The 21,349-nt window shown below is 56.4% G+C and overlaps 6 protein-coding genes across 6 annotated transcripts; 4 read left to right on the forward strand and 2 right to left on the reverse strand.

The window, feature by feature from the left end:
• Positions 1-624: 624 nt before the first annotated feature.
• Positions 625-3,035, forward strand: E0L32_002655 (uncharacterized protein; the record flags this gene model as incomplete). The annotated part of the gene is made up of 3 exons (XM_031136868.1): positions 625-637; positions 687-834; positions 896-3,035. The coding sequence occupies 3 exons, from the start codon at positions 625-627 to the stop codon at positions 3,033-3,035; spliced, it is 2,301 nt and encodes a 766-aa protein (XP_030999857.1).
• Positions 3,036-3,870: 835 nt separating this feature from the next.
• On the forward strand, positions 3,871-5,756 carry E0L32_002656 (uncharacterized protein; the record flags this gene model as incomplete). Its single annotated transcript, XM_031136869.1, has 3 exons — positions 3,871-3,891; positions 3,982-4,065; positions 4,212-5,756. 3 exons carry the CDS (start codon positions 3,871-3,873, stop codon positions 5,754-5,756), a joined length of 1,650 nt encoding a protein of 549 aa, XP_030999858.1.
• A 797-nt stretch (positions 5,757-6,553) lies between these two features.
• E0L32_002657 (uncharacterized protein) lies at positions 6,554-7,817 on the reverse strand (the record flags this gene model as incomplete). The annotated part of the gene is made up of 4 exons (XM_031136870.1): positions 6,554-6,643; positions 6,709-7,160; positions 7,235-7,481; positions 7,563-7,817. 4 exons carry the CDS (start codon positions 7,815-7,817, stop codon positions 6,554-6,556), a joined length of 1,044 nt encoding a protein of 347 aa, XP_030999859.1.
• Positions 7,818-9,032: 1,215 nt separating this feature from the next.
• On the reverse strand, positions 9,033-10,347 carry E0L32_002658 (uncharacterized protein; the record flags this gene model as incomplete). The annotated part of the gene is made up of 3 exons (XM_031136871.1): positions 9,033-9,981; positions 10,040-10,188; positions 10,243-10,347. 3 exons carry the CDS (start codon positions 10,345-10,347, stop codon positions 9,033-9,035), a joined length of 1,203 nt encoding a protein of 400 aa, XP_030999860.1.
• A 2,562-nt stretch (positions 10,348-12,909) lies between these two features.
• E0L32_002659 (uncharacterized protein) lies at positions 12,910-17,037 on the forward strand (the record flags this gene model as incomplete). The annotated part of the gene is made up of 9 exons (XM_031136872.1): positions 12,910-13,045; positions 13,111-13,972; positions 14,033-14,104; positions 14,166-14,237; positions 14,306-15,119; positions 15,230-15,477; positions 15,521-16,290; positions 16,354-16,484; positions 16,537-17,037. The coding sequence occupies 9 exons, from the start codon at positions 12,910-12,912 to the stop codon at positions 17,035-17,037; spliced, it is 3,606 nt and encodes a 1,201-aa protein (XP_030999861.1).
• Positions 17,038-18,202: 1,165 nt separating this feature from the next.
• Positions 18,203-19,332, forward strand: E0L32_002660 (uncharacterized protein; the record flags this gene model as incomplete). The annotated part of the gene is made up of 3 exons (XM_031136874.1): positions 18,203-18,917; positions 18,989-19,174; positions 19,238-19,332. The coding sequence occupies 3 exons, from the start codon at positions 18,203-18,205 to the stop codon at positions 19,330-19,332; spliced, it is 996 nt and encodes a 331-aa protein (XP_030999862.1).
• Positions 19,333-21,349: the final 2,017 nt, after the last annotated feature.

Below are 21,349 nucleotides of genomic sequence, written 5' to 3' on the forward strand. Positions count from 1 at the left end.
TGAAGCCACTAACAAGCCTGCACTAACTGCCTAACTACAAGTACCTTCAGCGTTGTATAGCCCGTTGCTCTGGAAATGCCAGATCAGCCCGACTTAACCCAAAGAGGCAATGGAGCTTGCGGCGCCTTCCCCCTAGTCTCGACGCGCTTACACTGGTCAGGGACGACGCGCCTGATTGCCATTGATTGCCTGCTGTGCTTGGAGATGTCTGTGAGCTTAGTTACCTTACCAATTCCCTCGCATGCCGCGTCCAGCTGGCATCCTGCTTTTCTCAAGAGGTTTCCTTGCATGTTACGGACTGGAATATCGATTCTTGCCACTTCCTCGAACACACGATTCGTCACCCGGTGCAGTTTACCGCCCTGATTCTCGCGTCGCCCAATTCATGAAGACGAAGAGCTGTCTCAGTCCACTCGTCACGCGCAATATCACACACCTCACCACTTCGTTTGTAATTGAGAGTCTGGGAAGTCCCCGCTGGCATCTGTACTCTGCATCAACAATGCAGGCTGTATGAGAAGATCTGTCAGCTGTCCTTCAACGTTGTGCATAGCGCGTCATTGTTGCTTTCTTGTTACATATCCATAACCACGGACAGCCGCGTCCGGCTTCCACTGCTGGACCATGGGCATCTCCGGTATGTCCACCAACCGCTCGACGTGGCTGCTTGTGTCTGACCCAGCTAGGATTACTGCCTCTTCTCAAATCTATCCAGAGGCCTACAGAGCTCAAGAAGTATGCCGGCGAAACATTCGCCGTTGACGCGTACGGATGGCTACACCGTGGCACCATCTCCTGCGCCGTCGAGTTGGCTCAAGGCAAGCCAACAAGGAGGTCAGTAACCCTCCCAATCGTACTCTATCTCTTGATGCGTGGCATGCTCACAGGGTACCAGATATGTCGACTTTGCTATGCATCGTGTGCGCATGATGAAACACTTTGGAGTCACGCCTTATCTAGTCTTTGACGGTGACTTCCTCCCCAGCAAAGCTGCAACAGAGGCGTCTCGGGCAAAACGACGCGAGGAGACTCGCAAGGCCGGACTGGAGCTGTTGAAAGCCGGCAAGCCCTCTCAGGCACACCAAGAGCTCCAAAAATCGATTGACGTGACCCCCGAAATGGCCCGTCATTTGATCGAAGACTTGAAGGAAGCGGGCATACCGTACGTTGTAGCGCCGTACGAAGCAGACGCCCAGATGGTCTACCTCGAGCGCCAGGGCCTGGTCACGGGCATCGTCTCGGAAGACTCCGACCTGCTTGTCTTTGGCGCCAAACGGCTGCTCACCAAGCTCGACCAGCACGGGGAGTGCGTGGAGATCAACCGGCGTGACTTCTGTGCCTGTCGCGAGGTCTCCTTGACGGGCTGGACGGATGCAGAATTTCGACAGATGGCCATTCTGAGCGGTTGCGATTATCTGCAGGGCATTGGCAACATGGGGTTGAAAACAGCTTACCGCATGATCAGGAAGTACAAGACCCCGGAAAGGGTCATCCGCATGGTCCAGTTCGACGGCAAATTCAAGGTGTCGGAGAACTACTTGGCGGCCTTCAAGCAAGCCGAGCTAACCTTTCTCCACCAACGCGTCTTCTGTCCCAAGCAACAGGAATTGGTGCTGCTTTCCGCACCCGACTCTGGCCTCGACGTCGAAGAAATGCCCTTCATTGGGGCCAAGGTGCCCCCAGAACTGGCCCGCGCTGTCGCTGTTGGCGACGTCAATCCCATCACCAAAGAGCCCATCGTTATTGCTTCGATGCCGAGGAAACGAATGGCGAGCCAGCCATCGGCCACACCGGCCTCCAACCAGAGTCGGCAAGCGGTCAAGCCTATCGATTCATATTTCAAGGGCCACCGCCGCATACCGATGGGAGAGATGGACCCCAACTGCTTTGCGGTCGAGCCTCGTCGGGTTGCCGCCCTCACGCAGAATGGGCTCACGCCTCGTGTGTTTCCGCTACCACGGCCATATCTCGAAAGCCCGACGGGCCTACAGTCGGCCAGTGTATCACGCCCGTATGTGACAGCTCCTACACTCCGGAGGCGCACCGAACCAATCGGGAATCTGTTGAATCTCAGCCGGATTGGATCAAACTCGACCCGGCGAAGAACCGAAGGGTCGGCCTCGACAGCTGATGAGATAGGCACCGGCCTGCCCTCGAGACCGCCTAAAAAGGCACGGCTCTGCCATGACGTCGAGGCTGAGGAGTCTGAGCGAACACAGGGGGAACGCAGTAAATTCTTTCCCGCTCCAAAGAGCAGCACACTCAAAGCCAGAAAGCAGGATCCTGTGATTATGTCTGATGATTCGATCGAAGAAGCAATGCTGAGCCTTCCGGACCTTGATGAGTGGCATTCCGCCAAATCGACGAAGCCGGTGCCCATGTTGCAGATCTTTCAGGATTGCACCGAGCCTCCAGTGGGTACAGACACCTCGACTGCTCAGGGAGATGCGAAGGGCGACGAAGGCCAAGTACCCGATACTGTAGAGGTCCCTGCCAGCTCGCCGCCGGCAAGCCTGGGCAACGCCGTCGGGGTGACGGTGCTTTCTCAAACACCAGCCAGGCCGGCTCTCCAGCAGTTCTCTTACACCCCGAAGCCAGCAGCGGGTGCTGCCAGGATGGCTTACGGACTGCCGACTCCTGTCTCGAGCGCACATGAGCCGACCTCGAATCAACCAGCACACCAACCTATCGATACCCCTACCCCCCTGCAGACTCCGCTACAGCGCATGGGGGCGAACGCCTTGAAGAGACACGTTGGATCGGCAAGGGCTGCATCATCTGCATCCAAGGCGGCTGGTTCAATGCAAGAGCCGAAGTCACCCAGAACACCTTTGGCTTCCTTGCCGGTAAACCCGGCGTTTGTCCCACTCCCGAGAGTTGAACTGGACGAAGTCGAGGCCCTGAACAGGCCTCTGGGCAGCGAGGATCAAATTATTCCCGATAGCGATGGGGAGAACGAGGCCGAGCTGGATGTCGACGAAAAGCGGCCGAGCCCAGCGAGGCGTTTGGACTTGTCGAGATTTGTGTATTCGTGAAGGAGCATTGGGGTTCTCGGCGTATAAGCTGCTTTATGGTCATTTTGAGATGCAACTTTGGCATAGCGTAGGAGTCAGGGGCATGTGTTTATTTGGGACTTGGAAGTATTTGGCGTCCCTAGTCATGGTGTTTCACGGGTACATAGATAGCAGGTCAAGGATACGAGGCGGCCAGGCGGCCAAGCAGGCGAGTCTGTGGTGGTGTTCTAGATATACCATACATGAACATCTTCATGTTAGACTTTGAGCTGAAATACATCCTGTTCGAAATATCACTCTGTTGGGGGGGGGATTCGCGTCCCATTGGACAAATATTCATCAGCCAGTAGTGCACCTCTCTATGGCAAGTCCTTGTATCTTGGAGGACTAATGGCCGGACCTAAACAGGCATTGCTTCAACACCTTGACAAAGGCAATGGATGACAATACCTATAATTGCTTGCTTGGAGCGGCATCATTAATACAAGTAAAGCTGGAGTGGAGTGGTTCCCGCTTGAGGAAGGATTCCCCACTAAAAAACGGCTCTCACCGCCCTCCTCTGGGGCAGAAATGAGCGCCAAGATTTCGCTCCACACCAGAAAATTTCCAGTCCCCTCATGCAAAATTGAGTGGTGCTGTCTTGTCCCGTCCGCCTTCAATCTTAGCGCCCAGCCAAAATAATCTGAACCAGCCATTCGAACTTTTCGGTCGTGCGAGCAACCCCAGGCACGTTGCAGACCTCTGTCCTTCCTCTACGCAACGCCCGGAAGAACGATCTGTCCGTCGCAGCCGTAGCGAGTGACATTTTCGACCGGAACAGCTCTTCGAGGGACCAAGTGCCCAGCAGCGGTCCAAGATGGCGGATACGTCTTTGCAGGTGGGTGTGCTGCCTGCGAACCCCGCTTGATTGAAAAAAAAGGTTGCGGCGGTGATGGAACAGGACGCTGATTGATTCTGCGTATCTCAGGACCGAATCCGCGGGCATGCCATGGCTGTCGATGGCCTCTTGTCATTGATACCGGCAAAGATGTATTACGGCGAGGATACAAGTGTACGTGGATGCTCACATCCCCGTCTGCATTTCCATCTAGCACCCCAGCCTGCTCCTTGACGCCCTACAAGACGCCCGCTGGAGCAACCGCATTCGTGTCAATCCTGTAGATCTGAATGGACATGGGCTGACTCTACTCGATGTAGGATCAATGGAGTAAAAAGAAGCAGACCAAGGAGGAGAAGAAAGCAGCACAGCGCCGCAACCTCGATCCTGATAACGAGCGGAACAAGAGTGTCAAGGAGATCATGGATGAGCGAGCGAGGAAGCGAAAGCTCGAGGAGTTGGAAGAACAAGGGGATGATGGCAAGCAGGGCAAGGCAGCACAAGGCACGGCCAAGATCCCCACCGCCAACAAGGGCACGCCTCAGAAGACACCAAAGAAGGCCAAGGCCGACAGGAGCGAGTCGAACAAGAAGCAAAAGATCTCTACACAGCCAGAGCAGTCAACGCCAGCCATGCCTTCTATCGAAGAGTCCCAGCAGACACCAAAGAAACAGGCTCAGGTCGGAAAGAAGGCGGATAAAAAGAAGTCAAAAGCGAGCAAGGTGACTCGTGCTGCAGAGGACTTGCCAAAGCAGGACCCCGGCCTGACGCCGGAGACTGATATTCCAGACCAACCCGAGCCGAGCGTCGAGCATGATCCGGAGATCGCGTCTGCCCCTTCTGAAGACGGCCGTGACGGCCATATTCCAGCGCGTGACGACGTGATGCCAGGCTTCGACTTCTCCGGTCTGGCACCAGAAGAAGACGTCCCTGGCGACTCGTCATCACAAGCATCGGCCCCGCAATCTCCGACCTTTGATATTTCTTTACCTGCCAAGAACGATTCACTGGAGCCTGCGAGCGCGACGACGTCCATTTCTTCGACAGTACCACCGTCCGAGAAGCCAAAACACATCAAGCTCCCGAGCGACACCTCGGCCCTGCGAGTTCGTCTCGCAGCCAGGATTGAGGCTCTCCGGGCAGCACGCAAAGCTGACGGAGCCGACGGAAGTCCTATCCGCACCCGACAGGAACTGATCGAGTCTAGGCGTGTGAAGCAAGCTCAACGCAAGGCGCACAAGAAGGAACTGAGGCAAAAGGCCAAGGAGGAAGAGGAGCGGAAACGCGAGGAGGCCCTTGCCAGTGCCCGGACGTCGCCCGGGAGCATCATGAGCCCGCTGATCGGCATGGGCACGGAGGACGACGGCTCAGCCAACCACTTGGCGTTTGGCCGCATCGCTTTTGGTGATGGCGCGCAGATGTCGCACGACCTCAGCTACGTCAAGGACGCAAAGTCCAAGAAGGGTGCCGCGGACCCCAAGACCGCCTTGGCCAAGCTCGAAGCGCAGAAGAAGCGTATCTCGGCTCTGGACGCTGACAAGCGCAAGGAGGTCCTCGAGAAGGAGACGTGGCTGGCGGCGCGGCGGAGGGCCGAGGGCGAGAAAATCCGCGACGACGAGGCTCTGCTCAAGAAGGCCGTCAAGCGCAAGGAGAAGGCCAAGAAGAGAAGCGAGCGCGAGTGGAAGGAGCGCGCCAAGGGGGTGGAGGACGCCATCAAGGGCCGCCAGAAGAAGCGCGAGGAGAACCTGCGCAAGCGGAGGGACGACAAGCTGATGGGCAAGGGCAAGAAGAAGGGAGGCGCCGGCGGTAGCAAGAAAGGCAGGGCTGGGTTCGAGGGCACATTTGGCGGCGGCAAGAGAAAGTAGCCATGGGCCACTGCTGCCACTGGGGGCGGGCCGTTCTGTGAAAAGCGAGGATGATGTTTGCTATTATACCTATGTGTTTTGGAACCGGGGCCCAGGGAAGGCCGGAGGTCTCAAAAAAAAAACCTGCATCTTATGGCGTCGGCGTAGCTTAGGTCTTGCGGCGATGCGACCAGCGCATCTGCAATGAATGCATTTACGATTTTGTCAACACTTCAACAACAGTTGTTCTAATGTTGATTGAAGAGAGGCCTCTCTGACCCTTCTCCGCCGTCTCCCTCGATGGGGTGGCCAATGCTGTCGATTGCTTGGCCGAAACAAAACAGTCAGATACAAGCACAAACACACAAATACATGCACACATCTGTCGGATTGCATGTTCATAAACACGTAAAACAACTCTGTTGAAGCTGTGCTTGAAAAGGTATAGATAGACATGTGCGCCGAAACGTTGAAATCACCAAAACCTCAAGAGAAACTCGCATCCCAGCCCGCACACCTTCTACAATACGCCCCAAGACACACCCTATTTGCCGAGGGACCAGAGTCGTGTACTTCATGCAGCCTTGGAACGGTGTCAATCCACAATAGGCAGACCCAAGCCGTCCCAGAGCACGTCCGAGGAAGCCGGACGGACCCTTCCCAGCCTCGAGCCCGTGATGGGATCATTCCCTTACCTCGTCACTACCTGCTTTTTTGCTGTTCTTTTTGAGAAAACTGAGTGCTCTCCCTAGTATGATTAAATGGTCGTAATAGATCGGTGTCTTGGTGGTCGTGAGAACTCGGAGAATGGGGAGTGTTTAGAGAAGGGAGTCGAGACGGGTGAAGACGCTCAGACAAGCAGCGACGACCTCGAGTTGCAACTCCTTATCCTTGGCCTTGTTGACCTCCTACAAAAGCGCCATTGTCAGTCAATGGCATGTGTATGTGTGGGTGGGCAAAAGAAAGTCCTTACCTCGGCAATAACCTGCGGCAGGTTGGCACCGATGCCATTGCCCGTCGCCTTCTTCCCAAACGGCCACTGGCTGTACTCGGCGAGCAGCTCGTCGGTCTGAGTGAAGGCCCTCTCGCGGGCCTCGTGGCCCAAAGTGCTGAGCGCGTTCTCGAGGACGTTAGCGGCGTACGCGGCGCAGACCATGGCGATGGTGCGTGTGTAGCGGAACTCGAGGTTCTCGGGGAGGAACTGGGAGCCGGGGAGCACGACGGTGCGCTGGGTGAGGACATTGCGGACGCGGCGGCGGATCTCTTCCTTTGCGCCGCCGTCGGCTACGGGGTGAGTGGCCATGTCGAAAAGGAGGAAGTTGCGCTTCTCCGTGCGCAGAATGCCCTTGTCGACGAGGCCCTTGGCCAGTCGCTCGCGGACCTGCTTGAGCTGGTAACCAATCTTCATCAAGTTCCACGTCTCGCCTGTGCCAGAAACACCACGTTAGCCGACTGTTTCCCATATGGCTGGGGCTCCCCAGCGTGATTTGCAGCCTTACCGCTCATCAAGTCAATCCAGGAGCTGACGCTCATCTGCTCGCTGGCCTTCATCATCTTCAGCGCCTCGTCTAGGAGGACCTCGCCGGTCAATGTGTCGTCGACCACCTCGATGATCCGGTCGGCGAGGGGGAAGCGTCTCCTGGCGGGGTCTTTCTGCATGCTGATTCGGCCTCGGAACGCCAGCTCGAGAACGATGCATCCTCGAAGCGCATATGAGATGTTGTCGTTCCAGAATGACAGATAGCCCTGTTGTGTTGCGTTGCGCGAATGTCAGCATTAACTAGATCACGGGTGGACCGTGTTCGGTGCCAAGCCAAGTTTGCATACCTGCTTGTCCTTCAGGCCCAAGAGCAGGACCTCCTCCATCAGTGTGAGCTTGGGCTGCTTGCTCCGCTCAGCACTCTCGCTCATGTCGCGAGGGTCGTAGGCAATCTTGTGTCCATTCTCGCCCTTCTCGTAGCTGGTCTCGGGCGCGCTGTCCTTGAAGTTGCTGGGCGAGTCGGTCCGCCCTGCGCTGCTGCCCTCCCCATCCGCGCTGGTTGCTGCGCCAGCGCCTCGACGGCGAGTCAATCCGGAAGACATGGTCCCTGGGACGGTGCGAGTGCTTGGGCCAAATTGCTATGTGAGAGAGGCCGAACCAAGCAGAACGGCAGGAGAGATTGTCGGTCGGTGAGGAGTCCTACAGAGGTCGCGTTGGAAGTCTCGATCTGCACCAAGGGATTAGCTACGCCGACCGAGAGCCGCTCCCGCGCGCTGCGACGCAGAATACTCACTCCCAATTGAAAAAGAGGTACCAATGGGCTGCGCGCTGGATTGCGTTGTGCCAAATGGATGGGTTGAAAGGAGGGAGCCGTGGGCGGCAGAAGGAAAAAAAGAATCTCGGTGCCTGAGGGCGAGACCGGGGTCAAGGAATGAGTGGAGAGGAGGAACAAGGTGCTTCCTGCAGCAGCAACCTTGGGAACGTAAGGCTCGCACAGGGTCGACGGCGTCTGTGCAAGTGCGGAGGCGATCTGGTGTCTGGTCGTGGTGATGGGCGAGGAGGAACTGGAGATGTCGTCTCGTGCCCCTTGTTTGCTGGCCTGGCGGGAATTTCTGGGGTGGGCTGTCACTGGATTGAGAAGGGCGGGCGAATTGGCGATTGGCCAGCTAAGCTGTCTGGTTTATCTTTAGGGATCTTTTGGTGTAACTCCAAGCCTCGCAGTGCTCCCAATAGGGATATTGGGGGCCACTTGGGGCGAACAGCTCAGCCTCAAAATCCATTGAGGTGATGTCCGGGGTGGTCCAGTTCAAGCTAGGGGGCTTTCAGTGGACCAGCCCGCACCCTAGCGTGTGGGAGATATTGATAAATTGTCATCTTCAGGGTTCAACTAGGGAAGCCCAGCATTTTAGATAGCCCCCCCCATACTCTCATTCTCTCTCCCTTGGCCTGTGCTCGATGTATCGACTGGCAAAACCTCGATCTCATTTACGAAGAGCTTGTACTTGTAGTCTAAGTTCTCTACGGAGGCTTCTCTATGCGTGACATGATCCTGCAAAGAGAAGTTTTCAGAATACCAGTCCCTTCCTTTTCTTCACCTCTACATGGTACTTCTACTCCTTGCCGACCTGAAGTTGTGAACACGTTTCCATCATGAGTTGTCAGCGATGAGCTTCGACGGGTATCATTGCCACTGGACCAGCCAGTAGGTATCTATATACCAGGTATATATATATATCTGAGCGTGATGGGTGAAAATCGTTCTTATGTGTGAGTAGTGCTGTCCGTCCGCCTCTTGAAATCGGTGATCATCCCGTTGCTCACAGTCGGACATTCAGAAACAACTCACCAGGCTTGCCGCAACCTGCCCATTGCTGCCACTGCTTCCTGAGTTTCCATGCGGCCAGAAGGAAATAAGCTTCTTGGTCTGGCGACGCCTGTCCGAGCTCCTGCAAGCTTCGCAGCGAGCGGACAAAGGTTGGATCCAGATACTTATCCTTCAAGCCGCCAGCCTGCCCCCAGAACTCGGACCACAGCCTTCCCCAGCTCAAGTCTGCGATGTTGACGGGGGTTGCGAACACTAGACTCTTGTCGAGAACTGGCCGCATCTGCGTGATGTAACTGAGCAGCATCAGCAGCCATACCCCTCTGACCAGCGTCGTCCTGGACGCCTGGTCGCCATCGAATAACGGCAGCAGAACCCTCAGAGCCTGCACAAGACTCGGCAGAGAGCTTAGGTACAGGTCGAATGCCGGCTTGCCCCTTTTGTGGCTTCCGCATACCAATGCTGTCGAGAGGTCGGCCAACTGGCCCAGTAACTCGGGTGTATCGCCCAGACCGAGAAGTCGGACATACTCGATGACAGCAGACCTGGCCACCGGGTTTGATAGGACGAGGGCTACCTGCTCATAGCCGGGTGCTGATTTGATGACCCCACTGAACCTGCCGTCGTGAGCAAGCCTCGACATGATGGCTTCCGGGGCCAGCAGGCTCGTCGGAGTATCCTCTAGCGCAGGGTCCGACAGTACCTCCGAGATGGCGGCGTCGCCGTCCAGAGATGCCAGGACGAGTGACTCGACGAGGAGGATAGACGACTTTAGCTCAACAGCGTGGCTCAGGTGAAGAAGAGGCCCTCCGAGCTCTCCAAAGAGCCCGTACAACAATGGCTTGTCGTGCGGGAGCAACAGCTGCTCTTGAAGCCACTGACTGCGGAACATCTGCGATCTCCCATACTGCAGGCTGAAGAAGTCTATATATGCGCGTTGATATCTGGTGCATTCCCCATTAGAGACTCAACCGCCTGGCCCTGTTCCGGAACATAACTTACTTGGCGTCGCCCAAATGCTGCAGCATGTCATCCACGCTCAGGATCCTTCCTGGCGACAGACTCCACGCTGGAAATTGACCCTTGCCGTCACTATAAACGGACTCGAGCTGCGCCGGAGTTCCACCCAAAAGCTCGACGGTTCCCAGAGCCTGCCTCTCAGTCAACATAATGTCTTCACTACCAAGTTCGTCTAATGAACATACCAGAGGGATAAAGTTGTGCTGTCCGACCTCGTCTATCAGAGCCCGTTCCACATGGTTTCTGGTCAAGAGCCGCTCGAAGGCGCACCGGCTTCTGGTTCCAAACATGCTTGGCATTCCGAGACTCTGTCGAGCTCAACGAACTGAAGCTCGATAACGAGGACCAGCTTTGTCGCATGGTCGAGCATGACTCTTCCCGAGGCATCACCTTATATATCTAGGTCGAAAGAGTCATCTGCTGCCATGCAGGAAAGATGCCTGCCCACTCCGCGTCCAGGACAGTTTTTGGGCGATACATCCGAGGTAGGCTTTGACCACGGCCGCTTCTGAGCCTCTAGGCAGGTCAAGCGGACTTCGATGCCTCCAGGTCCGGAAGCCGCGGGGTTGGCAAGGCGAAATATTTCAAAGCCACGCTGGATGTGTCATGCGAATGATGAAGCATTCTGAGCGGACACCTTGCCGGAGAGATGCCGGAATCTGGAAAGCGAAAACGAGCCGAGACTCTTCGCAGCCGCTACCATTTTTTGGCGGTCCAGTCAACCGTCGACTGGTGGCCCCGCTGATGCCAGCCTTATGACGTTCCCCTGTCGGACTCGTTCGAATTAAAGGGCACCACCCTCCTTCAGGGCCCTGGCTGCTCACTGCATGAGGGCAAGCTGTGTGAGGCAAACAAGGCAGCCATATTCTCAACGACGGCGGCCGGCAATGCACGCAACATCGAGGTCCTTGAGCAGTCAGCCCTACCAGATCGCAGATCTTAACACATCCGGGGAGGGAAGGGCTGATACGACCGAAAGCAGTCACATTATGCCTCTATATGTCTACCCAAATAAGACGCTACGTGGTCAGGAAAGAGTCAGCCGCAGACAGGGCTGCCTGCTTCAGAGTAGGGAATAAACAACCGATCCTGAACTGAATTGGCCGTGCGCGCGTCGTGTGCGACATCTTGGTGATAATGGCCGGCAACGATGTGTCGCATCGTTACAGCATGACTTTCCCTATCTGGAGCATGGCGAGTTTGATGACCAGCATAAGCATCAGCGAGGGCTGATTCTTTCGCCTCGCTTTGTGCGGCTGAGAAGGTTGTCCTTTTTTTGGCGCCTCGGGAGAAGTCGAGCGAGGTGCAGCAGCACCTGGATAACAAAGCCGGCGTATCGGCGGGACCTCGACATGCACGACCTCGTTTTCCCCTCTGGGTTTAACCGGCCGCCCCGGACCGCCTCTCTCTATGTCCATATCTGCACAGGCTTCTGGAAACAAGCACTCGAGTGCGTGGCTTTTTCCGAGAATACACACACTTCAGCCCATGCTCTTGACAATGGCTTTTGCTGCTTTTGCTTCAAAAGGGGCCTCGAGAGCCACAAGCTCAGAAGAGCAAGCATACCAGGCAGCCTTGCAATGTCTTACTCCACTTTCCTACATCTCTGTATTTCAGGTTGCCTAGAAAGTGGCAAACCGACATGAGAGGGAACCAGACGGTATCAGAGGGTATCGACATGTAGTCATGGCACGTCTCCCTGATGATGGAAGCTCTGAACGCCTATGCTCATAGCCGAAAGGAGGGCGGAACCTCGGTAGACTCAGACTCACACCGTGTTCAAGGGCGCCTTGTTTGCACCGCTTTATTTGAGTGAGCCTGGTCTCGAGCGAGATGCGAGCTGCTTCCCCAATGGCGTACCACGGGTTGCGTCAAGGACGCCGTACAACCTCGCACAGTGAGCCATGCCAGCTGCAGAGTTGGACAGACCGACAGGATCTGTGTCATACGAGACTATCTCTCGTACCTGTCTCGAAGCGCAATTTCAATGGCGCGCGTGTGCAACTCATGCTCACCAGAGCTTTGACAGCTGCAGATCCCGTCCCTTCTGACGGCTGCCTGAGCCCGCACGGAAGCGGTCCCTTTGTGACACCTCTTCATCAATATGCAGGAGCACCGTCGCTCGGGTAGCCGATGCACTCTTACCGAGCTTGCATGATCGTGCGTGCATACGATCCAGCAGCCGGGAGGGTTGAGCCGGGCGGCCGTTGTGGCTGCATCGCAGCAAGATCAGGCAAGTTCAGCCAGCCCCTTAGGCTACCTGCATGATCCGGCCAAGCTAGTAGTATGACAAGAACCTCTGAGTAGCTAGGCCAGGTCAAGGCCACGTCGAGACGAGATTGAAGGGTGTGAGTGCCCATCTCTGACCAGCTGGCAGGCCCTTCGGACCATCCTTCTTCATACACACATGTTTCACAGCCACGAGACTATCAGCTTCTTCATCTGTCCCTGTTTCAATTCGAGTTACGCTTGTGGTCTCTGAGCTTGGCCTGGTGCAATTTGACGGAAGGCGATTCGGGCAGATCGTCCGAGGTCTCGGCGGGCCTGGCTGGAGGGTGAGTGGTGGTGAGACCGCCATAGGAGCAAGCTCTGTCGTCTCTCTCTGAGACGCGTGCACGTATTCTGGAATGGCGAGAGAGAAGTCCATGCTGGGAGACTCATGATGGCCTTGTGCAGAATTGCCACATGGGTATAGGGGCATCATGATATAAAGCTCTGGCATCGCCGTTGGTTTCATATCACGGTCACTATCTTCCTCTTGAAGTCAACCGCTCCATAGTCACTCGTTTAGCATTCAAACTGTCTCCTGTCATTCGTTCTACTCTTCTGTTCTCGTCCTCACCTGATTCGTGATGCGTGTCACGGGTCTCCTGGGCTTGGCCTCGATGGGCCTGGCCAGCGTCGCCGCAGCTGCGGAGGACCTGCTTTTCTACGACGCCATGACTTACAACGAATTCAAAGAAGCTACCAATGTGCTGAACTACACAGGTGAGTCTACTAGCCAGCCGTGCCGCCCTGTGGGTAGACCTATCTCCCCTGACCCAGCCTCACAGCGCACATCGCCTCCGACGCCGAGTGGCGAAGCATGACCACTGCCGATTTTGCCCAGTACAAGGCCATCATCGTTCCCGATCCCAATTGTGGCAAGAAGGACAAGATCCAGTTCCTCGAAGACACAAAAGCAACCTGGTCCCCCGCCATCACCGGAAATATCATCCTCATCGGCACCGACCCAACCTTCCACTCCTCTTTCCAACCTGGGGCTCTGGACCTCATCGACGGCAGCGTCAAGTTTGCTGCCTCGGGCAACGGTACCGGGCTGTACTTTTCTTTGTCTTGCTACTATGACAGCCAGACGACGTCGACAGTCGATGTCCTCTCCGAGTTCGGCACTTTCACCGTCCGCGGAAGGCTCAGCTGCTACAACGACGCCCATCTCGTCGCCAACTCGTCCGCCTTGGCCACGGTCGACGATGCCACCCTGAGTAATTGGTCGTGCAGTGTCCACGAGGTCTTCTCCGGCTATCCGACCAAGGGAATCAATAGTTTTGAACCCCTCGCCATCGCTAAGGGCGCTACCGGCGACGGAGAGAAAGACTTTGCAGACGGCACCAGCGGCATTCCCTACATCATCTCGCGCGGAGCCACCCCGGTCGGTTGTGGCAATGGACGGACTGACTCCGAGTTCGGCGAAGAATGCGATGATGGCGACGATAATGGGACTCCTGGGAGCCTATGCTCCAAATCTTGCAAGTGTCTATACGGCATGATATCCCCTGGAGACTGTAGGACCAACTCGACGACGACCAGCGCCAGCGCCAGCGCCAGCGCCAGTAGCACGGTAGTCTCCTCTTCTGCCTCTTCCGAATCGGGAGCGTCGTCGACTACAAACGGAGGCATCTTCACCAATTCCAGGTAGGGTCTCGCTGTGGCTCGCTGATGCTGGACGTCTGTTGACCTTTCTCGCATTTCTAGCACCGACGCCCCCACGAGTTCTGGTTCTCTCTCCGGAAGCTGGACTGGAACAATGGTTCTCACGACTGCCGTGTAAGTTAATATCTGATCTTACCCTTAAGATGATTCCATGACTAGAACGTCTGTATCACAGATCATCCACTTCAACGCAGTCGACCCTCCCGCCCTGGACAAATGCGACTGCTGTGGACACAGCTACGACAAGGTGAGATAGCCTGGCGCCGTCCAGAGCCGATATTTAAGAGTTGTCTAACACCGGAATGCTTGCTATAGCCGCAACGTATCCGAATCGACCTCGTCTGACAGAGGCGGAGTGACAGAGAGCACAAGCGAGTCCTCAATCTGGGTGACTGGAACCGGCACCGACGCAAATCCGACACCGACATCAGGCACCATCTCTGCAAACAGCACCAGGACCATCCCGTGGATCAACTCCACGAGCTCAGGGCTGACGACGCCTTCCGTCATAACGTCCACAATCACCCCTGGTAATAGCGTGGTCACCGTGACCGTCTTCCCGCCGGGATGGCCCACTGGTGGAACGCCGCCACCATCCAGTGTACCGAACAATGCGTCAGCAACGGATTCGGGCACTTCAACGGGCACAGCTTCCAGCTCATCAATCTCGCCCGGAAGTAGCGCCAACTCTACGTTCCTCTCCTGGTCGACTGCAACAACGCCACAAGTTGGCTGGACTACGGCGAGCGAGAGCGAGGGGACCCCGGCTCCCTCGTGGACGGGTACTACCTCTGGCGCAGAGAACACGACGTCATCAACGACTACTACCACGTCCACGTCAACTATCAGCGTGACATCCAACGGCAACAAAACAACGGCAGGGTCTTCCTCAGTTGTGACGAGGACAATTACAAACGGCGGCATCATCGTGACCCTGACGATCCAACCCTCAGAGACCGCTCCGACGGGACAGATCCCCAGCTCGTCCGCCATCACAGAGACCGCTACGGGATCCGCAGGTTTGCCATCGAACGCAACAAGTACCAGCCAAGGAAGCCCGAACTCGGGCAACAGCACTCGAACCACACTGCAACCCAGCAACACTCGACTACCCTCGGAGAGCGTCCGGGTAATTGTCTCTACAATCTTCCCAGGGACTGAAGTCACGACAGTTACACTGTATCCTCCGTCCCACTCAGTCTCGACACTGCTTACGCGCGTGACTACCGGACTAAGCAGAAGCACAAACGGCTCAACCGTGAGCGGGTCTCAGGCGCAGACTGCAACAGGGTCTTTCGCATCATCAAACGCGCCCTCTGCCACTTCAAGTCCGGAAGTGACATCTTCGACGATCCGGGAGGGGAGCACCGCCTCGACAGGCCAGGTACATTCGTCGTCAGAGACAAGCCATACGACACGCTCCCCCAGCGAATCACAAACGGGCTCGGCTTTGTCCTTGACAACGGCCACCTGGTCCAATGGGAATAGTACGCAAACAGAGCAGGAGACGACTACGCCTAAGACGCAAAGTGGCTACAGCACAAAATCGTCGACCACTTCTCAGACTGGCCATATCCACAGTGTTTGGTTGGGCTCGACGGGTTCAGAGTCCGAGGCGTCCCCTACCCAAAGCTTGACAAGTGTGACCCTGGTCAGCTCTGGAAGCACAATAGTCACCGCTTTGCCCCTTGGAGGCAGCGAGACAGCGTCCGCAGCCAGCAGTCTTGGCTCGGCGTCAACCTCAACCCCCACATCGACCTCGACGTCGCTCTCCATCACGGAGATCACGGCAACTAGCTCTTCTAGTAAGGTGGTTTCGTCCGAATCTGGATCAGTCTCGACATTACCCTCTGGACTGCATTCCTCGGCTGGTGCTTCGTCCGCGACCGGCTCCGCAGAACACGAGACTTCAACCGCAGAGACCTCGTCCAAGCCATGGCCGACCAAGTTCAGCACTCGTCACAGCACGTATCCACACTCCGCACCAAAGACAATTACCGGATACCCAGCACCCTCACCCTCTCAGTACTATGGGTCCTCCGCTCCAAGTTCATGGACCAACCCCTGGACACTCAAGACCTCCATCCTTCCAGTATCTACGGAATCAGAGCCTGACTGCGAGGCCGAAACCGAGGCTGCTTCCAGTACAGAGTATCACTCACGGGCTACAAGTCTGGAAAGCACAGGTAGTGTCTCATCTAAGGCGCTCCCCACGTCAGCGAGCCAGTGCGGTGGGTACATGGGTGTTGAAATCATAATCATCACCGAGATCACAGAGGTTTGCGATGAAGAGAACAGTAGTAAGTCCAAGCAATGTTGACTAGGCTTGGCTGTGTATTGTTCACCTGACTGACCTTCTCTAGCCACATCCACAGTCACCGAGGAGCTGTCAACTCTCACCCGGTCCATGTGCCATACCTCGACTGAAGGATATCCCTGCTATGCATGCGTGATAGGCACACCAACGGCAGGAGACGAGGCCACAGTCACTGTGGTAAGTATTCATGTCCCCTCTCCTTCACGCATGGGCTCACATCGCGGCCAAGTCATCCTGCTCTGCTTCCCTGGCAGATCGCATGAGAACGATAACGGTGCAGCTCTGCAGCACCTGTACAACGAGCACACTAGTGACAAGTCTCCCTGGGTACACCCCCGGAAGCCCGTGCCACGGCTGCGTGGCATACGGTCAACCTCCTGAGCTCCCTCCGGTCAGCACCTATGCTGTTGACGGCGGGAGCGGCCAGGTTGCCAACCCAGCCCGGCAACCTGCCGCTCCAGAGACTTCTGTCCCCACCGCGCTGGCGACTGTCCCGGGGGATGGCGGCCTGGCCAACGCCGGCGCTTCGTGCGAGGGTGATGCCGACTGTGAAGCGCAGCTTACCGTGACGTCGGCACTGACAAAGACCGCGACGCTCAAGGCACCTTACACGCCCACATCCACGCCATACGGCTACTACACGGCTGCTGGCTCTCGGATCCGCCGAGCTGGCAACTTTGGAGGTTTTGGTGTCATCGGGGGCATGGCGTATGCCCTGTTTGCCCTGTGAAACGAAACCGGCACAGAAGAGGCCCAAATGAACGAGACTGCATGGTCATCGAGAGCAGTCTGGCTGGACCATTGGTAGAGTTTGCATTACAGGAAGGCAGGACGCAGATGGAAGGATTTTATAATCTACACGTACACGCTCATTAAACATAAATACAACTTTGCCTCCTACGCTGCTCTTCTGTATGCTCTGCTCGGCCCCAGTTCTCATGCAGAGACGGCCGTCCATCCAAGACGCTTGGAGGTTTGCTCTCCGCGGAGTCTCACCTAGCGAAACCAACGCCGGTTAGACTCGGGGTCTGACGGGACGGACGGACATGGCTCAGCGGGTACCGGGACATCCCATTGGCCCAAGGCGGTCCTCCTATTGGCCGCGAGGACAACAGCATTGCATTTCTGTGCCGCAAGCACTTCCCTGATTGGACGGCTTTGCCCATGATTTCCGGAACCGTACTCCGTAGAGAGCTTGGGACAGAAGTAACAGGAAGATCGCTTCGTCAGGATGAGGGGTTAATGACAGATGGTGGAACTCGAGGTGGGGGTGAGCGATAGCACCGCGAGTCGATCCCAGGACGCTTGAGGTTGTGTATAAATGCATGATGCTTTCCCCTCTCTTGTCTCCCTCGGGCTGGGTAGTTTTGGTCATTCAAGACTTTGTGCTTTCGAACCCTCCGCAACAGTAACACCGCATCCATCAACTCCATCGTCGTCCCGGCACGCCGTGATAAAAGAGACCAAAAAAAGACAAACAGATAGAACAAAGTACCATTGCTCTCTCTCTTTCTCTAAAGCTTGCCCTTTCTCGACCCTGAAATGCGACTGGCTAACACATACCACCGTCTCTCTTCTCACAGGAACCCGTTCGGAACATCTGGTACATCCAGCCCCGACTCTGAAAAGACGGAAGCCATGGACCTTTTCAATGGTTGCTGCATCCAAGATGATCATTCAGGTAATTATCTGAGCGCATGAGCCGGTGCCAATCCTTGGACCCTGCCTCCAGTTCATCGTCCCTCGAGCACGATGGGCTGGAGGTGGCAGACTTGGAGCGGCTGAGATTATACGGCCGCAACTTGATCTGGATAATACCAGCGAAAGGATCATGCTCCGCCTCCCCTTGACATTGCACTAGAGAACAAGGTCATCCTAACAGTCCCAGATCAAAAATGGCTCCCTCTGCCGTCTCTCCCGAGCTAGCCCACCGTGTGCCCGTCCTGGCCAACAAGAAGGTCGAGGGCTCCAACAACGGTAATGGCGTGCAGGCCTCCAAGCAGGAGGGCCTCACCAAGGACGTCGAGTCCATGTTGGGCAACTGGTCCAACTTTACCTTTGCTCCCATCCGCGAGAGCCAGGTCTCGCGCGCCATGACTCGGCGCTACTTTGCCGACCTCGACGCCTACGCCGAGTCGGACATTGTCATCATCGGCGCCGGCTCCTGCGGCCTGAGCGCGGCCTACACGCTCGGCAAGCTGCGCCCGGACCTGCGCATCGCCATCGTCGAGGCCGGCGTGTCGCCCGGAGGCGGCGCCTGGCTCGGCGGCCAGCTCTTCAGCGCCATGGTGATGCGCAAGCCGGCCGATGCCTTCCTCGACGAGGTCGGCGTGCCGTACGAGGACGAGGGCCACTTTGTCGTCGTCAAGCACGCCGCCCTCTTCACCAGCACCGTGTTGAGCAAGGTGCTGCAGATGCCCAACATCAAGCTGTTCAACGCCACGGCCGTCGAGGACCTCATCACGCGCCGCGACGCCGGCACGGGCGATGTGCGCATCGCCGGCGTCGTCACCAACTGGACTCTCGTCTCGATGCATCACGACGACCAGTCGTGCATGGACCCCAACACCATCAACGCGCCCATGATCATCTCGACCACGGGCCACGACGGTAAGGATTGCTTCGTCCCTCCGCGTTCAGGAACAGACACGCTGACCTACCTACCTTTTTGTTCTCCCCAGGCCCCTTCGGTGCCTTCTCCGTCAAGCGCCTTGTCAGCATGAAGCAGCTCGAGCAGCTCGGCGGCATGCGCGGTCTCGACATGCAGACGGCCGAGGACGCCATCGTCAAGAACACGCGCGAGATTGTGCCTGGTCTTGTCGTCGGAGGCATGGAGCTCTCCGAGGTCGACGGTGCCAACCGCATGGGTAAGTCTGGGCTTGCACGCCGGATAACAATGAGACTCTGGACTCTAATGTGAACTTTGATAGGCCCGACCTTTGGTGCCATGGCCCTCAGCGGTGTCAAGGCCGCCGAGGAGGTGCTCAAGGTGTTTGACCTCCGCAAGGCCGAGAACTCCCAGTAAGCTTGAGAAGGGTTTCTCAGGGCAACAACTGCCTCGCCTTGTGCGAAAGCGGGTAGTCACTTGAAGCCGGAGCATTTCTGTGTATCGTCAGGTGGATATGTGTACCGTCGGTCCTTTTTTTACTCGTACACTCTTGATCATACATAGTCGCGTCTGTGAAATGAATAAACCAAGTCACTCTTTTCAAGATCCCGATTGTACTCCGTAGGATCGGGTCTCGCGACATGAGCACGAACTGCAGTAGTGCAGTCGATCTTTGTCGGACAGGCAAACAACAGTCTCGGCCCTGGTTACACAGGATGGCCACGACGGTCTGTGTTGAGGGTGAATCAATCAAGTTAGACTGCAAACCGTGGTCCGGGTAGACCATGGTACCGGATCCTGAACTGTGCTTACTGCCTCTCCACCTCTCCTGATGACTCGGCTGGGGCGTCTCATTTCCGCTGCTGCTCAGCCCCATCGCATTACCGCATTGCCACGGATTGTCACTTGTTCGCATTCGACCCTCTCTGCTCACGCGCGGCTAACGAGACGCAGTCATGAAAAGCGCGCACATCTCAGTCCTACGTGGCCGTGCCAAAGCGAATCGTGATGCACCATCTCCTGCAATCTAATGCCAAAGAAGACCACGCGCCAAGAGGTGATGTCGACACCTCTAGGCAACACTTAACAGCGCAAGCAAAACGGCACCCACTGGACTCACTAACACCGTTAAGTTAGCCGACTTGGGAGCCGAGCAGGCACAGCCGTGGACCCTGAAACGCTCCAGACTAGCGCCAACAACCAGCCCTTGACGTGGAGTGACGGGACTGTCTGTGAGACACTCGCCGCATCCAGGGCTCATTTCCCGCTCGCAGGATCACAGAGACCCAGCAGTGCTTACGGAGGAGCTTGGGCATGCATGCCCCATGTTGCATGCCTGCGAGGAGGCACATACAGAGCACAGCGTCCTGGATGGACCCCTTGCTCTCCACACATCAGTTTCTGGGAACGTCTATTGATCGAGGTTTGCTCTGCTCATGCCTCTCCATGACAACGAGTCTCTGCATACCAACAAACGGTCCAATATGGTTTGTGTCCCTGTTCTATTCCTGGTCCCTCCACAGTCAGAAGGATCATTTGGCATGTCGCCGTCTTTTCCGGCTTTGACAGGACGTTTTCGCCCTGAGCGAGGATGCCATCCGACGGCTGAACCCTAGTCTGCTCCAATGGGGATCACTGTCTATCCAACGGTTGCTGTTGGGGGCCGGGAACCGTTTCTTTGGTCAAGAATACGCGTGTTCCTAATTTCCTTCACCGAGAGACTCCTCGAGCATGGCCGTCAAGGCAGGCCAAGAGGCCGCCAGAAGGAAGAAAACATCCGGCAGACTTGTGACCAGGCGGTCAACAACAAACTTGATGGTATCGACATTCAGCTTTCGAAAGCGATCAACTGCCCTGAAGGGTTTACCTACTCCGTACTGAACACATCCCAGCCCCGCCAAGCACCGGTGCTCAGCCGCAGCGCCGCTGCTAGCCCCAAAGTGGACGACTGAACCAAGACCGGCCTGTCGGAAATCAAGGTCAACATCGCGACGTGCCTGTGTGGAACCCCCCGGCTCCAATGGCTTCATCCACATGGCGCTGTCTCCGCCAATGGCACCGATGTGGCTGTACTTGTAAAAGTACGTGCGCCGGCGAGCTTGTCACCGCAGACCAGGCAGGGGCCCGTCCCTTTCCCAAGGCTGACTCCCAGAGGGAAAATCACCGCACTCTTCACGACCCGTTGTTAGACGCGAACCCTCGTCCGTGTCCGGGTCCCTTGTTCCTACTCGTCAAGAATCATTAGACAGGCAAGCAGCCAGGCCCAGTCAAGGGCAACGGCTCCCCACACTTCCTGTTCTTGGTGAACCCAAGACCCCAGGTCTCTTTATATATAGTAACTCGCCGTCTCATAGCACGCGAGATCGTGCCATTCACAGCCACAAGTTTGCTGAAGGTGATATCATGAAATGAATATATGATTCTTTGTGACGGC

The sequence above is a fragment of the Thyridium curvatum genome (genome assembly GCF_004353045.1).
Source record: "Thyridium curvatum strain D216 chromosome Unknown NODE_11_length_606192_cov_83.229133, whole genome shotgun sequence".
NCBI classification, from domain to species: Eukaryota; Fungi; Ascomycota; class Sordariomycetes; order Thyridiales; family Thyridiaceae; genus Thyridium; species Thyridium curvatum.